This window comes from Barbatula barbatula (genome assembly GCF_947034865.1).
Source record: "Barbatula barbatula genome assembly, chromosome: 21".
Taxonomy (NCBI): Eukaryota; Metazoa; Chordata; class Actinopteri; order Cypriniformes; family Nemacheilidae; genus Barbatula; species Barbatula barbatula.
This window is the reverse complement of record NC_136784.1, coordinates 6,921,805-6,938,668: the sequence shown is the minus strand read 5'-3', so window position 1 is coordinate 6,938,668 and position 16,864 is coordinate 6,921,805. Positions and strand designations below refer to the sequence as shown.

At 38.2% G+C, this 16,864-nt stretch overlaps 1 protein-coding gene across 3 annotated transcripts in view; it reads right to left on the bottom strand.

Annotated features, from left to right (window-relative positions):
* The window catches only part of angpt1 (angiopoietin 1), a 70,920-nt gene that overhangs the window by 15,941 nt on the left and 38,115 nt on the right, over positions 1–16,864 (bottom strand). For 2 of the 3 annotated variants that reach the window (XM_079484064.1, XM_079484063.1), the window contains 5 exons: positions 11,279–11,434; positions 10,736–10,857; positions 8,994–9,235; positions 3,377–3,504; positions 2,707–2,808 (listed from right to left, as the gene is read on the bottom strand). In XM_079484064.1, coding sequence (XP_079340190.1) covers positions 2,707–2,808; positions 3,377–3,504; positions 8,994–9,235; positions 10,736–10,857; positions 11,279–11,434 — 750 coding nt within the window. The remainder of the gene's footprint in view (positions 1–2,706; positions 2,809–3,376; positions 3,505–8,993; positions 9,236–10,735; positions 10,858–11,278; positions 11,435–16,864) is intronic. The other variant, XM_079484065.1, reaches the window with a different exon arrangement.

Below are 16,864 nucleotides of genomic sequence, written 5' to 3'. Positions count from 1 at the left end.
CACACACACACACACACACACACACACACACACACACACACACACACACACACACACACACACACACACACACACACACACACACACACGCAAATTGAATAGTTTTAGCACTGTAGATATCTTGGAACGCTTCCACGTCTCTAATGGAGCCGTTCAGCTCATTTAAGCAGACAGAGAAAGGCATCTGAAACATGTCACAATGTTGTGCAGGTGGCAGTGACAGTAATAATTACTGCACAGAATAACAGAACCATATCGCCATATAAACGTGCCACGAATCTATAGGGTGGCCCGACCGAGCAACATGTGTAAATACCATACTTTTCCCATTATTACTGCTAGCTCCAGCCAAATGAACTACATTTCAATGCCGGCGATGGAAATCCTGAGCGCTGAGCTGATTCTAGGCATATTCATTCCTTTGAATAATTAAACATGGATCTGTATGTGTTTACATGTAAGTAAATGAATCTTGCTAGGGCAAAGTGCGTCTGGCATTGGCTGCATGTGACCAGGGCATTGGGGTCAATGTGACTCTTACTGCATTACAGATTGGCCGGGGTTTTCTTCTCACCTATTAATTGCTGGCTCTCGGGAATGTAATTGGGGAGAGGCCCGAGTGTAAGAGATTGATGGGCGAGAGTTTTGGGGAGTAAATACGAGACGCTCTTTTCACCCGTAGCACATCTTAAAAAGCGCAGAGGAGGTCTCCCCTCCAAAACTCCTTGAAATCTGTTTTGTAGTCTAAAGGACCTTACTCTGCTTGGGTTTCCCATTTTGGAAGTCTTGCCTACATGTTATCATCCATGGTAAGGTTCTCCCCTTCTCTCTCTCTAACGTTCTGTCTCACGCGTTTCACACGCAGAAACCACATCATTCCTTCCGTGAACGAAATGTGTAATGTTAGGGACAAATGAAAATCAATTGTTATTTTATATCCTGAAGCAGGGCGTTCTCCTGGGTGTGTGTTTTTTTATTGAACTCAGCATCGGTAAACGGTGTCTTAACTTGGTTGCTATGCATCGTTCCCGAAACAGAATGATTCAAAGAAGCCCATCCAAAACCCCCTCTCCCGCAAAGTCAAATTAACACTGCCAAAACCAAGGAACAAACGTTTCATAGCCTGATTCCATCTTCCTCTGGGAAATTGATGTAAGCCTGAAAACAAAATGTTGATGAAGCTGATAGTAATTGGCTGGGGCGGAAGCTCAGACGAGGAGAGGTAAAGTATTTCAGTTGACCCAAGAAATCCGAGGATAAAGACAACCCCCACAAGTGAACATTACAAATAAAAGTTTTATTGACTCATGATGTGCATTCATGTGAAAGAGCTTTTAATAACTTTCACTCCGAATGAGATTTAGTGTTGACTTAATGGGCTATGCCTCTAAACCTCAAACAGCTCCAGGTCAAAATCGTGACTTTTTGGACTGTCAGTCATAACTGTTACATGAAATATAGAAAGAAGAGACACATTATCGGTCAACGGGTTTAGATTTAGTCTATCAACAGCCTTTTTGTTATTATAGTGTGGCATTTGCAATGGCAAGATCAAAGGTTTGCTTCATAAGATCATAACACTTTGTATTTAAAATTGTGTGGTTTAATGAAAATTTGGGTGCTATTTACTTTCTGCGATCTCGGTTACAATTTGTAACTTATGGCTGAAAAATCTGGCAAAGAGTTACATTATAAATGGAAAACCTACATTTATGCATTTGGCAGACGCTTTTATCCAAAGAGATTTACATTACATTATACTATACATTTTTTGTTTTGTCTTTGAGTATGTGCAATACCTTGGATCAAACTCATCACCTTGGCATTGCTAGCGCCATACTGAGCTGCAGGAAAGCCAATCAAAAGCCATAACCATCTTTGGCCTAGCCAGAACACCTTAGAAATTGCAAATCTAAAAACTTAATCCACCACAGCATTGCCATGGCAATTACCCAGAACACCAGAAAAATATTTGATGACCAAGTGTTCTTTGCTTTAAGGAACATTTACAATTCCTTAATTCACAAAATCCCTTTGGTATTTGTGACCAAACAGATATACTATGGAATACAATACCGCTTTTTACAAAAATATGCACATTAAAAGTTATTTGATTCTCAATAAGAGTTACTTCTCGATTCGCTCTGCCAGCACTGACGTCCCTCTTTAGCAACGACTTTTGGATTTCATGTTGGCCTAATGGTTAGAGCGTTGGGCTTGTGATCAGAAGGTTGCTGGTTCTAATCTCAGTGCCAGCAGGTCATGACTGAAGGGCCCTTGAGCAAGGCACCTTACCCCTGATTGCTCTGCAGTAATGTGCCACTGTATAAAAAAAAAAAAAACTACTTGTAAGTCGCTTTGGATAAAAGCGTCTGCCAAATGAATAAATGTAAATGTAAATGTAAATCTAAAAATAAAATGTCAATCGCGTGCCAGTTCAGACATTCAATCAATCGTTTCTAGTAAAGTGTGATCCTCTTCTCTTCTGTCTCTGCTCCAACTTCAATAAAGATTCATCTGTTTCTTAAACTATGGGTAGTCATGGCTACCCCTAACTCCTCCGGGCCGAAATAAAAGACAGATGACCCGAAAAGATATATCACCCACAAGCATTGTTTAAAAGGACAGATGAAAATCACGTCTTCCAACATCGCACATGCAGAGAGAGTAAAACCGGGGGTTAAACGAGAAAAAATGGCTGCGTACCATTTTATATTCTTTCCATGTCCTCTGGAAGTCCGTAGTACCGTCCTCACGTCTTTGGATCACGGTCCAGCCGCCCCCAGCGGACTCCATGTTGCAGTACACCTGTTTGAATGCAGACATGCAAATCACAAACACGTACTAGAACGGATAGAACCCACAAACCACCTCACTTGACCTTATGCGTTGTTAAATCCTTATAAAAACAACATATATTCCCATTAGTTTAGCGATTTCTCCAAACAGTAATTGGCTGAAAAAGGGTAGCAGGCCTGAGATCAAAGCTGTGGCGTACTGGGACACCTGGCTGTAATCTAGCGCAGTCGGCAAAGAGCATGACATCATCACCCCACACATTCACACAAAGACAGCTGAACACACACACAGCAACCTGGTTACAATTAACCAGTATCACTGACTGAACCAACTCTTACTAACTATTTAGAGTACATTTAGAGAAAGACATGTACACTCTTAAAAATAATGGTGCAATGCCATAGAATACCCCTTTTTGGTTCCACAAAGAACCATTCAGTCAAAACTCTAATCTATATAATCTATAATCTAAATAATTTTTTGTGAAACAGAAAGGTTCTTTATGGAACCGAATGGTTCTTATGGCAGCGAAGAACCGAAGCACCTTTTTTATAAGAGTGAATATCAGAATTGGTACCTTTTTAGTCTCTTGTGGGCCAATATTGATGGTGTAAACTCCATTTTTCTGGAAACCAGCTTGGTAGAGTTCTGTACAGTCCCGGTACTTCCGCTCTTCGTCGGCTTGTTTTGTGCTGTTTGGGACCACTGGAGATATAGAAAACACAATGCTGACAAAACCAAAAATACTAAACATACCATAAAACAGCATAATAAACACAGCTATTTATAAACAACATTAAATGTACCATGTTTCTACAGTACCCCAAAACGGACAAACTGTTCTAGAGACAGTAAATATGTAATATTGTAAATATTTTATCTCATTCTGCAAAATCTATTTTAGGAAAGGCTTAAAAAATTTGATATAATGGAATAAGCCAGATATTTTGGGTTATGGTTAAGTGGGATCTTAATTTTTCTGCACATTAGAATTTGTGTATCTGCCCGTGGTGTGTCAAATAAAAAAAACTATTTCCATTTCTACTCTCGTGCTGCCAAGCACAACATGTTGATAACTTCCGTTTTAATAAGACAGCAATAATGTGTAGAAACAAATAGACTACAGATATTTTAATAAACTTCTCACGAGCCAATTTGTCAAGATCGACAGGGCTGTATGGCAGTTTAATTCTTAATAATTGACATCAACCTCTGTGAATTTAATAAAACAGGAGTTAAGCAGGAATGTTCTGGACCTACATCAGAAACAGCCCCTTAAGAAAGGCATTCTCTGAGTATTTATGTACAGTACAGTAGATTATTTATAAATGTATGATTGACAGGGAATATATTATATTTATTGCTCTGTCAGCAGACCTGTGTGAATAAAACTGTGCGTGTTCCAAAACCATCTCGACACCTGGAGGGAAGTAAGTACACTGGAGAATAACCCTTCTTTACAATATCAATACCAAATATTGATATTATAAAATATTGCACGGCATGGAATAAATCATAAGTAACCATTTCAAAAACAAAGACTCCTTGTCATCCTGGGCGAATTCAAAATACGCATCGGTTTTTATTGGATGTCTCACACCTGGTTAGATGGATTTGGAAATTCAAAGACAGCAGTGACTTCCCAGATCTCTGGTGCGTTATCAAGATGGTCTTTCTCTCGTGAGTGACACGTTTTAGGCGTGAAAGTCTTTTAATCAAAGAGCTGATCTCTGGCTCCCAGAAAAGCTGCTTCGCTCTGACGGAGCGTTCCGAACCAAAAGCTGCGTCTCTTTCCATCTGCAGACAATTACGACGCCAATATTTTGAAACCAAGCAAGAGTCTGCGTACAAAATACTACAAGCTATAAATTTCAAGTTCCTGTTATAACAAGTGGTTTATATTTACCCATCGTGTCCTACTTATATAGTTGGAAATTCCTTCCGATTCCTCACACGTTTTTTTCTTTCGCAGTTAAAGACGGCATCTCAATTTTCACACCATTGTTTTTTCTGTTGGGAGAATTTAAGTAGAGATGTGTCTGTAAAAGGGGCCGTGTCAGGGGTCTTTAGGCAGAACTTTGATCCTTGATGCGGGACAGAGGGCTCGGGCTGACAACTCTTCATTCTGGGATATTATTCCTGCCGTTATAGTAAAGGGTTGAGTGTCGGCGACAAGGATCTCCCACTGTGACAGGTTGACAGAGGGGAACTTCGCACTGCGGATGCTAACACAACAAAAGCCCAGCGAGAATTTAGCAATTGAATGTAGCCAGAAGCTGAAAACTGCAGGGCTGGAGAGAGCAGATACGGCCAAATTCAATACAAGCAATGACAAAATGCAGCATTATGCAAAGTATCTGTTTGCGCCATATTTGTTCACCTTTGTTCTTCAACAGGCGTTAAAAGTTTAATATAAATGACTTATTATTGGACAACCCGGGTGGTTGCAGACCTCTACATCTATATAGGAGAAAGTTGAGTAAATAAATTTTTTTACCTGTATACTTTTATCGGGTAATATACAGTTATTTGTGATTAAATATATTAGAATGTCGGACAGAAACATAACTGCTATTTATCAGCCTACTTAAACTGAGACATTTATTCAAGAAGTTTATTATAAACTGAAAACAATTTGGTTTACTAGACAAATTTTATGTCGGAGCGGGTCTGAGTGGGATTTGGTGTTCTGTTGAGCGTAAGCTAAACGTGAGAGGAGTGTTAGCTTGGTCGGTGAGCGAATGATCGAAGCGCATGGTCATAGAGCGAAATATTAAGTGGAGCAACACATCGCTCCGCTTCACTCGCACTTTATATTTAAACTTTATATTTTATCCCCTACCCCTAAACCTAAAGATCATAGAAAACTTTTTGCATTTTTAGATTTTCCAAAAATATTGTTCTTTACAATTTATAACCTTTTTTCCCACGGGGACCTCAATTTCGACATGAGTGCCCATGAGTTGGTGTGCATTCAGGTTTAAGTCCCAACCGGGATATAAAAACAAGGCCACGCGCACACGTGCACACATAAACTACTGCAATTACTTTTTATAAAAAATTGTTATGACGAAGGATGATTTTTCCAAATGGAGAAACCATATGAATAATGACCAACAGCTGAGCTGTGACATGAACAGTGTATTTTTAAAAACATTTCATAAGGCATGCACCATTTTCAAATCCTAAAAGAAATAACTTGCTGACTTTTTTCATGCAAGTAACAGTTTATCTCTAGAGAACTAAATTCTGAAACCGAAAACCGTATTTTTGCCCTTTTTCACAAACGATGATTGATGAGGTTTGTTATGATTGATGAAATTTTATAAATTTCATAAATATAAACAACTAGGGATTTAAAAGGCAGAACAAATTTAATAATGAAATTTTACGGATGCTTGATTATATCACTTTAAATAGTAATGCTGAACAAATAATATTTTAGAAATAGACAAACCTACTACGCTTTGGTTTGGTTGTTTCCAAACAAAAATAAATTAAAAATGATAAATTTAGAAATAGAAATTGTCCTCAGGCATACACTAGTTAAAGATTCAGACACCAGTAATCTTATTCCTTCCACATTTTTTAACAGAATCACCACTAAAAAGTGACCACAGAAAACTAAACAAATAAAAACTCTTACAGTATATTTCACCCTCCTTCAAGTGGCGTATGACGTATCCACTTTAAATTCTTTAAGAGTTGCCCAATAAAAGGAAAAGGATGCCTGTTACGAAAAAGGGATCCAGACTTTTAAAAAAACTTTCCGAAACAAGTTGGAGTTCTGGGGGAGTGTATCAAGCACATAAGTACTACGTCATACATCAAACTTGTTTTTTTAACAAGTTCATTTCAATTAAATTTTATTTATATAGCGCTTTTCACAATGTGCATTGTTCCAAAGCAGCTTTACAGGGGAAAATAAGAAAAACGAAAAACACAAAAGAGGTAAAATACAGTTCATGGTGTTATGTAACAAGTTTAAATTATTCTAGTAAAAATATCTAATGTCAGCAGTAGCCCGGTGGTTTATTAAGCATATTTTGCATTAAGTGAATGCTTGGCTGAAAAGATGTGTCTTTAATCTAGATTTAAATTGGGGCGAGTGTGTCTGATCCTCGAATAGTATCAGGAAGGCTATTCCAGAGTTTAGGTGCTACGTATGAGAAAGCTCAATCTCCTTTGGGGGATTTAGTTATTCTAGAGTTTTGAGATCTTAGAGAGTGTGATGGGTTGTAGTGTGATAGAAGCTCTGTTATGTAGGTAGGAGCTAAACCTTTTAAGGCTTTATAGGTGATTAAAAGAACTTTAAAATCAATACGATACTTAATGGGTAGCCAGTGAAGGGTTGATAAAATTGGGGTTATGTGATGGTATTTTCTGGACCTGGTAAGAACTCTGACAGCTGCATTCTGAACTAACTGTAATTTGTTTGTTAATGATGCAGGACAACCACTAAGTAGTCTTGAGGTCACAAATGCATGAATGATCTTCTATGCGTCAGCAACAAATATAATATTTCATAATTTGGCAACATTTCTAAGGTGGAAAAAGGCTGTTTTTGTATCATTTGATTTTTGTGACAGTTAAACATGTTAAGCAAGAGAAGCCTGCACGTTCCACTGTGTACAAAAGTCAGAATGCATGACATAGCATGATACCTCCACTTTAAATCAAGCGTGTCCAAACTTTTGCCAAAACAAAAAGGTTTAGTGCTTTGCTAGAACACTGCTTTAAAACAGTTTTTGTCCGGACAGACAACCTGAGAGATCCACAGTACAGTGTCTTTTCTTGCTACCATGATAGACAGGTTCCCCACAGGAGCCATTAGGTTTGACAAATTCCGTCAGAGGTCATGAGGTCATGACTGGCGCTGGGCACTGCTGCACAGGACAGAAGACCAACCACATAGCTGAGGATGCTGAGTTTTCACTTCTATCTTTTCTTATCATACTTTGTTTGGTAAAGTGCACTTTTGTGTACAATTATACTTAATAATATCCACCAAGAACTTTCGTCATGTATCCCACCTTAAGCCAAACCACAGTGGAACTAAACTGCGTTTTATACGCCCAATTAAAACTCTCAAAGAAACCATTTGTAATGTTTTATTCAGGTTCTAGATCATAGCCCAAAACCAAGCTGGAATAAAAACTCATCTTTCATTTTGAGTGACTGGCTCGTGCACAAATTTGTACGTCTCAATCCAAGATAACTGCGGGGTGTTCAAATATGCTGATATTTTTCAGCCACATGCACAGTACTACAATATTAATAGTCGGATCGTGGAAGTTAAGCATGTGAACTGGCACAGTACGTTTATGATATAAAATTCAGAGTTTGGCACACTGCAAATATACCGCCAAAACAATTATTGTTATGAAGGATATGAAGCTAGGTGCTTAACATTTTAGATCAGATTGGAAATCTATTCCAGTCTTATCATCAAGACAAATCACCCACAAAACTGTCTGAATTTCGACCTGAACACTCAAAACAGGTAGAGCCATGTCAAGGGCCACTCCAAAAGAAAGCAACAGGAAGTAGAACTCACGCTGTTCTCACAGCAAGACGGAATCCCAGCGAGAAGCCCGAGCATCCATCATGACCCGTGACGTCTCATCTCAGACATTAAAGGTAAATTTTCTGTGACCACAGAAGCACAGGCCAGACGTGAGGCCAACGGGCCACGCTGCGGCTGCGGTGGAAGCAACGAGGGTAATGAGTTCACTACACTGACTCCTGCTGGTGTGAAGGAAACCCTCCATCCCTGATATCTGCACTGGGAGAACGTTAGGTCTGGCCTGTAACTCAATCAGGGGTTGTTTGACATTTCAGTCAACTGTTAACCACAGGCAGTGTGCTGAAGCGTGATAAGCTTCATCCGTTGAGGTTCACAACACCGTCTGGAGGGAAATGTGACATTTAACCAGAAAGACGCATTTTTACCAAGTACCAGGAAGAGGCTTTTCTCATTGATAAGGTATATGTTATGTAATACGCTGTATAATTGAAATTCGTCATTGGGCACAACTGTTTACCAAAAACTGCTACATTTGTAGTTTTGACTCATTTCTTTCAGCGTCAGTACGCACTGATCTGTGCGTTACATTACCATTTAACAGATTTTTATCCAACACAGCTTAAAAGACTAATAGAGGAAGACAATAAAGAGATTTTTTTGTGCTTACGTGCTGTACCTCCATCCTTGGCGCAGAGGCCGAGCAGGTTCCGTACAGTCTCCATCAGGTCTTGCTGTTGTTTCTGCAGGGTCGTGCTGTTACCGGTCGCTCGACTCAGCTGAGTTTCCAGCTCGCGGATTACGGAACTCTGTCTACTAACCAGAGCCTGCAGGGAGCCCTTCTCCTCCCGCAAAGCCTCCAGCTCCTCTCTGTGCCTGTCCTCCAACTCCTGCATTTTCAGCTCTAGAAACCTGAGCAACAATGAGAAAAAAAGGATGTTGAAATTAAGGGAAACGTAACTAATCAAAGGCAATGTTTTCAAATTGGGTAGTATTGTGTTATAATAAAGTGTGACTTGCATGCCATTATATCTGCCAAAATGCCAAAGCTATTGCAATTATTGTTCCTAAGGTGTTTATATGGGATTACAATGATTTTCATTTATTTTGAATGTGACTCAGGCGGCTTGTTACTGTGGTTACAGTGCTACATGGATCATTTTTTGACGTTGGAAAAAAACTGAAAAATACAGAAAGCATCAAATCATAAATTATCTGACAGTTTAATTCTTTGGTGAATGGCTCACAGACTGTGCAAGATTGTCCACGTTTACAAAGGTTTGAGCTAAAATGTTTCCCACATTTGTATAGAGTTATTCCCTAATTATAATTATCTATATTATAGATGGTTTCATACATAAAAAGCAAAGAAATTGTCTAAGATTATATCAAATTCCGTAATATACAATACCATATTGGAAGTGTGGACCCCACGGTAAAAAAAAGTCTTATTTGGGTCCCGGACGGAAAAAGAACATGATAATACTGTATTTATGTTTCAGCATATAGAGGCGCCACGGAGGCAACCGAGACTGTAATAAATATTGGTATGCATGTAGCCAATCTCCATAATTTACACACCATGCAAACACACACACTGTTCATACAGTATAGCTTTTGGGATTTTGTTTAAGTGTAGAATAGATCCAAGACCTAAATATGTATAGTGAATCTTGGAAACCTGATGCATGCTGGGCTGAATTCAGTGTCTTAATAAAGAAAAGGGAATCCTGTAAACATCTTAAAATAATTAATTTAAGATAGAAATAGAAGACCCTCTATAATATAAGTTGAGCAATTAAATCAATGCTGGTAACCAAAACACAAGCTATCTGATACTTTAGATATTTTATGAAATAGAGAGATATGAATGTCTTTCCACATTTTCCAACAACAGCTGGACTCAAACCACCGCAAACACTGGGAATTGAATTCAGAAACGAATGGTCCCACTAGACCAATCAATTTAGAAAAAAATTGAAAGAATTACAAAAATTGTGCATTGCAAAATCAATGCAAACACACAAGACTTTTTGCTATTTGTCTCCACAGGGGACAAAGTTTAACGGGAGTTCAGGGGATGTCACTCACGGGTTTCATCCCACTGCTCTGTGTGAGTCCAAGTTGAAGGCTAAGAGCTCATCATGTTGTCAAGGATTGAAAATCGTTTTGTGTAATGATCTGTATTGTGGTTTTGGCACAAGCTCCTATTGTCCTATGAATTACAAGTATGTTATATTTAAACATCTGTCCTGGCAGATTATTCAGCAGTACAGTGGGAAATTAAATCAATCACTACTGTAACTTCCAAACATTTTTTTTCCGCTTGCATTGACTTTAATTGGTTTCCATACTGGTTTTGAATGACATGAGGTTGAATGTGTGCTGTGGTGGGAGGTCAGGGGGGTTTACCCATTTTTGTCATGGATCTTGTTGATTTCATTAATCTGAACCATGAGTTGTTTCTCCAGCTTGTTGGTGGACAGTGAATTCTCCAGAAGCTGAATTTCCAACCGTGATGTCTGATTTAAAACCTGAAAACGATAACATTTCTGTAAAAATACGGTAATCCTTCCACAAGAACACAGACCTTAAAACCATTAAGTAAGTCAATCCTATCTGAGCATTACCACAGGAAAAGACATAAAAAAGGATAGAGCGCACCACTGCACCGCAGTGCCATACAGTAACACTTAAGACCATATAGTCAACCTCTTATTTTCCAAATCAGCAAAATGCAATTTGCTGTATCCTGCTGTGACTTATTAAAAAATGCACAAGTCCTAAAGACATTTAGCAATAAAAACAGTAGCATGATACTTAAAAGAGATTGCACGTCTAGTGTGGCATGAGGGTTTTTCTTGGCCTGTTAGAGAATGTATTTAGGGGCAATATAAGGGGGAAATGGTTCACTAAATGGGGCATGAAATGGACCCTGGAAGGGAGATTCTGTACCTGCGTCTCGACATTGGTTAACTTGCGTGTCTGCTCCGCTGTCTGGGATAAAAGACTGGTGCCCATCTCCAACATTGCCGCTGTGTGGTTATGAACAGCACTCTGTTGTAACTGGACCATCTCTGTTTTCATGCTCTCTTTGATGTAGTTCTCAATCTGTGACGGGCAAAATACTATATTAGAAAAACACAACAGGCCGTCACAATGTTATTGTTTATTATTTATTTGATATTTGTTTATCACATACAGGGTGCAAAATGAGCCCCTCCATCCAATTACAAATTTTGTGCTGGGCTCTATTACAAGTTTAGTTTAGACAGACAGACAGACGTAAAGAAAGAAACACTGAAATAAACGGAAAAGAGGCAGAAATAAAGAAAGAATTAAAGTAACAATTTTGCTCTAGTTTTGTGGTTTTCTGCTTTAATTCTAGAACATGAGCCATGCTGTAAGCTGGCAGGCAGAGAGACAGACAGACAGACAGACAGACAGACAGAAAACGAACTGTGAAAGAAAGAACGTCAGCCAGACAGATAGAAACAAAGACAGACACACAGAAAGAAAGAAAGAAAGAAAGAAAGAAAGAAAGACAGGCTGGCTGGCAGACAGGCAGACAGACAGAAAGAAACAATGAAAGACAGAAAAAAAGAATGAATGAAGGCAGAAAAAAGAAAGAGTCAGTGACCTCTGAAGCCATGACATAATCTTAACTCCAGTAGCTGTAAAATCCATTCAGAGGTAAAACATCCTTAACTTGACAACACCAACAGTCCTAAAGCCATTTTAACACCGAGCATGTCGAGAGTTTGACATTTTTTTTAAGAGGCCAATAAAACGTAAGGTGACACTGCTGCACAAGGACACTGGCAATCCAACCCATCACAGTTACGGCTTCCTTAAACTAAATACCTCATGTAGAGGAAAACAAGAGTCAACCCTAAAGAAAGGATATTTTCTTGTTGGCTTCATTGTAAAGGAATTTCTTATCTAAGGTTCTTCACTTCATGACGTCTTTGAACTAAAGGCACAAAGCAATCGCTTGTGGAGTCAGTGTTGAAGGTAGGTGGATGCAGCTGTATGTCATTTGTTCAGAGAGGAAGAGATTTAGATATCAAGCTGCAGGGGACGCTTGGGTTTATCATAAACCCTTTTATTCTAATCTTCTTGCTGGAGAGATGACAAGGCCAGAACAAGCTTAACAAATACGCCACAAAGAGTACTTATGTTGATTAAACCCCCTGAGATGCCCGCTGACATGACGGGGCATTAGATATGACAAAGCATTTCATCATTAGATCTCTGTGTTCTTCACTGTGGGTTGCCAGCCAGTCACATTTCCAAACCTTGGTGCTTTGGCGGAAATCCATCACTTCTGGACGGTGTTCAGAAACAAATGCTAGATTTTTTAAAGATGGGCTACGAAATGTAGTGCTGTCTTAACCTACACAAACAACAACAGGACCTTCTATAGCAGAATCCAAACTGGAGTTCGATGTCAAGACTGTTAGAATTCTTGAAGAAACTTTTCTTGAGAAAACTTTTTGTTATTAACGATTCTGTCATCATTCACTCAAGTTGTTCCAAATCTGGATAAATTAACTGCAAAAAATAACATTCTTACTATGCCTTTATGTCTTGTTTTTAGTAAAAATATCTAAACTTCTCATATCACTATACAATTACTTGACAAGGAAAGTGAACTAAGATATTAAGAATACGGTAAGTTTATGGTAAAAACAAGCAAAACAAATCTACCAATGGGGTGAGAAAAAGAAACTTGATTTAAACTGGACTTTTTTGTGAGAATATCATTTTTTGCAGTGTTTCTTTGATCTAATGAACACTCTTATATTTTAAATAATGTTGGAAAGCAAGCACTTCCAAGGCACTTCTGACAACGATTGTAATTTTTCCTACTATGGTTGTCAACGGAGGCCAAGAACTGTTTGCTTTCCCACATATTTTTAAATGTGTTCATTGGAACAAAGAAATGTATTCAGATTTAAAACAACTTAAGGGTGAGTAAATGATTGAAATAAAGATTCTGCTTTTATAGGATTAGTGTAACTTTTGGTAACTAAGCAATGAGGTCCAACTGGTTAATATGCACATTTGAACAAGCCACCAAGTAAAAGCTACATCCACAGTGATGAAACATTTCTGACTGCAGGACACTTGTGCAAATCTACATTGACAACACAGTCGCTGCTCCATCTTTTCCTGGACTGCAGTGGCCATGCTGCTCCACTTTTCACATTATGAGTGATGCCGTCGCTTGAATCTATTAGCCTGAACAAGCAACAAAATGCTGTGGCAAGATCTACAGGGAGCAAAATGTTAACAGGACTGCGGCATGTCACGATCCAGTCTTTCATACACGTCTTGTTCAATTGAGGCTTGAGGACTAGATTGTCACCATGCTGCCGTTTAATAAGCTGTAAGCAAACCTGAACAATTTCATCATATTTATAGCTGATAGATAGATAGATAGATAGATAGATAGATAGATAGATAGATAGATAGATAGATAGATAGATAGATAGATAGATAGATAGATAGATAGATAGATAGATAGATAGATAGATAGATAGATAGATAGATAGATAGATAGATAGATAGATAGATAGATAGATAGATAGATAGATAGATAGATAGATCCATTTGTGTACAAAAGATGATTTTTATAACTCAAAATGGACTGTTAACAACACAATGCTAAGACAATTCAATCTGTTTCTGCCTTAGCCGCCAGCAACTTCATGTCATATGGAATTAGGATCGCACAGTTATATCTCTTCTTGGCAATGAGTGTGGAGTCCCGAGTATGAAATGGGCATTCTTTAACCATGAGGCAAGTTATCATGATACAAGTTTCTTTTTAGAATAAACAACTAAATCATGATATATGTGATTGGATGGAATATGAGGGGCATGTAACACAATGCTTAGAGCGTTAGAGGTGTCTTATGGTTGCGATTCAATGTTTGCCAAAACATCTGAATTGTGCATTTTAAATGACATTAAAGGGACAGTTCACCTAAAAATATATATTTCTATTTTCACTCTGTCAATGAATGGGCCCAATGTTGTTGGTTGCCAACATTCTTCAAATGATCTGTGTGTTCTGCAGAAGGTCATGCAAGTTTGAAATGACATTAAGTCAAGTAAAGTGTAAGTAAAAGAAAAAAAATCATTTTGGGGCGAACTACCCCTTAAACTTCAATCTGTGTCTTCCATTAAGATAGACTGGACTCTGTGGATTAAATGTTTGACTTCCATTCAGTTTTAAGAGGCAGCGAATGTATGGAATCAACTTAAGGAGAAGGACTGGAGTCACCTTCAGAAGGGGCGTGGGTGCTGTTCTGGTGGCCTGCAGAAACATAAGACAACAGATCCTTTGCTTTGGCCTTCTGAGGGTGATTTGGTTGTGTCATGTTCCATAGAGTGTCATGTGTGGAACAGAGGAAGGAGAATCAAGATTACACAAACACAAACCTCAAGTGAAAATACCTTGGAGGAAACGGTAAAAGGTCTTTAGTGGGTGTATAGTTATTTCCCACTTCCATTCATAAACAAACCTTCCAACCCAAAGACAACAGATGAGGTAGGCTACAGCCAAAAAATCAGGAAATAAAATCAGGTCTTGTTTTTTTATTAGCCTTCACGTTTTTAAGGACTACACAAATATTGTTCAGGGCAAATGGAATCAGATGGAACAGTAATGCCGGCGCTAATGCTAATCTGTTACCATAGGTTAATGTAACTTGAACGAACAATGAACAATTATATTGTTTATAACTAAAATGAACAAATTTTAATAAATGTTGTAAAAATATGTTGCTACTGTAAATGTTAGCTTATGCATTGACTAACGTTAATAAATACAATCATATTGTAAAGCGTTTCTGAATAACCTTTGTGAAATTCATCCAAACCTAAATACAACAATCATATTCTTCTATAAAATAGTTTTTACAGAATGTCCTTTTAAAAACAAACCTACCCTAATATAAAAAAAGTGTGACAATTAGCCACGGCCTCTCGAATAAACAACAAAAATAAAGAAAACTCCACTGGAGTGGGGGGGGTAGTGTGAGTTCTTTCACCTGCACTTTCTCTCAAAGATGTATTTCACACATGAGTGAGTTTGGTATAACCAAATATTATCAAGTGTATGACCGTGCGGAACCTGGTGGTGTTGCACCTGGGGGATTGGCTTACATCTCACAGCTGCCCACCAGCAGAGGGTCAGACCGAATGATTTGAGGTCAGCCATATCAGCACTCCAAAATCTGACCCGAGTGCAGTCACGTCTATATCAATATCACAGCACTGTTTAAAGCCAGCAAAGTTTACTGGTCCACTTGCAGATTGATTGTGTTTATTTGCAAAGTGCGCCAATGTGAGAGGGTGAACCGGGAAGCTCTACTGAGTGATGTTCAAGACATCCAATTTTAAAAAGTCAGAAATGTTCCATACCCGTAAAACCAAGTGTCTGTTATTTCTGTAATTTGTATGTTAGGTTTTTTTAAACCATTAAAAACACAAACCAGTTAAAAGTTTAGACAAGCCTTCTCATTACTTTTAAAAATTATGTAATAATAAAAAGTACAAAAAACTCTTTAAAGTAGCCAATCTTTTCCAAGATTATTATTTTTTTCATGTGTGCTGAGATAAAAAGAAATGAATAGGTCAGCACAGTTTATATTTATCAAAACAAATATTTTTTAAATGTTATAGCCTACGCCTTTCGATAAAAAGACCATGACAAATGTAACGTCAGTCAAGTGTGTCCAACCATTGAACTGGTGGTACAGGATCATTGCTAATTTTTGCACATCAGATCAGATAGCCCACACCGTTTTTAGACTAGTTATTTTTCCAGGTCACATGACTTAAACCAATGACAGATTTGAAAAAGAAAAAAACATTATTCCATAAAAACATGTCTACGTAAAAAACGTGATAAAGCGCATGGGTTTCACAACTTAACACCGTAAGTAAAAGGAAACACCTCTTCCCAGAATCATAAAAGCAAACATCAGTCAAGCGGTGAAGGTGACAAAGCGGCATTACCCATTTAAAAAGTCATAACACCAGACTTGCCTAAAGAGCCCCTAAATCATCCATCTGTGTGCTGGACATAATTGTCGAATGGAATATCTCCCAAACTGCTAGTTGACACAGGGTTGTAAATGCAGAGGTCTGTGAATTACAGAGGCCGGGTCACATGATGAACGGTGAGGTCAGTTATAACGACTATGGCTGGTGCTGTGACGCCAACCTCTGCCCTCTTGCTGCTGTAGTGGCTCATTCATTCCCCTTCCTGTCCGCTGTAGTTTATGAGACTTGAAAGCACTGCTATGAGTCTGTTAATGCTAAAATAATCTGTTTATAGCTTAATAATTGACTGTACTTATCTCTAATAAACTGTAGACAAATGCAGTGCTGGGGTGTAACTTACAAAAATTAGCATTGCTAATTTAATTTGCATAAAATTGTGAAAATGACTTTATGGATAATGTTAAAGATTTTCTTTTGACAACTAACTTAAAATAAAGTGTTTTCTCTGTGAAAGCGTGTAAT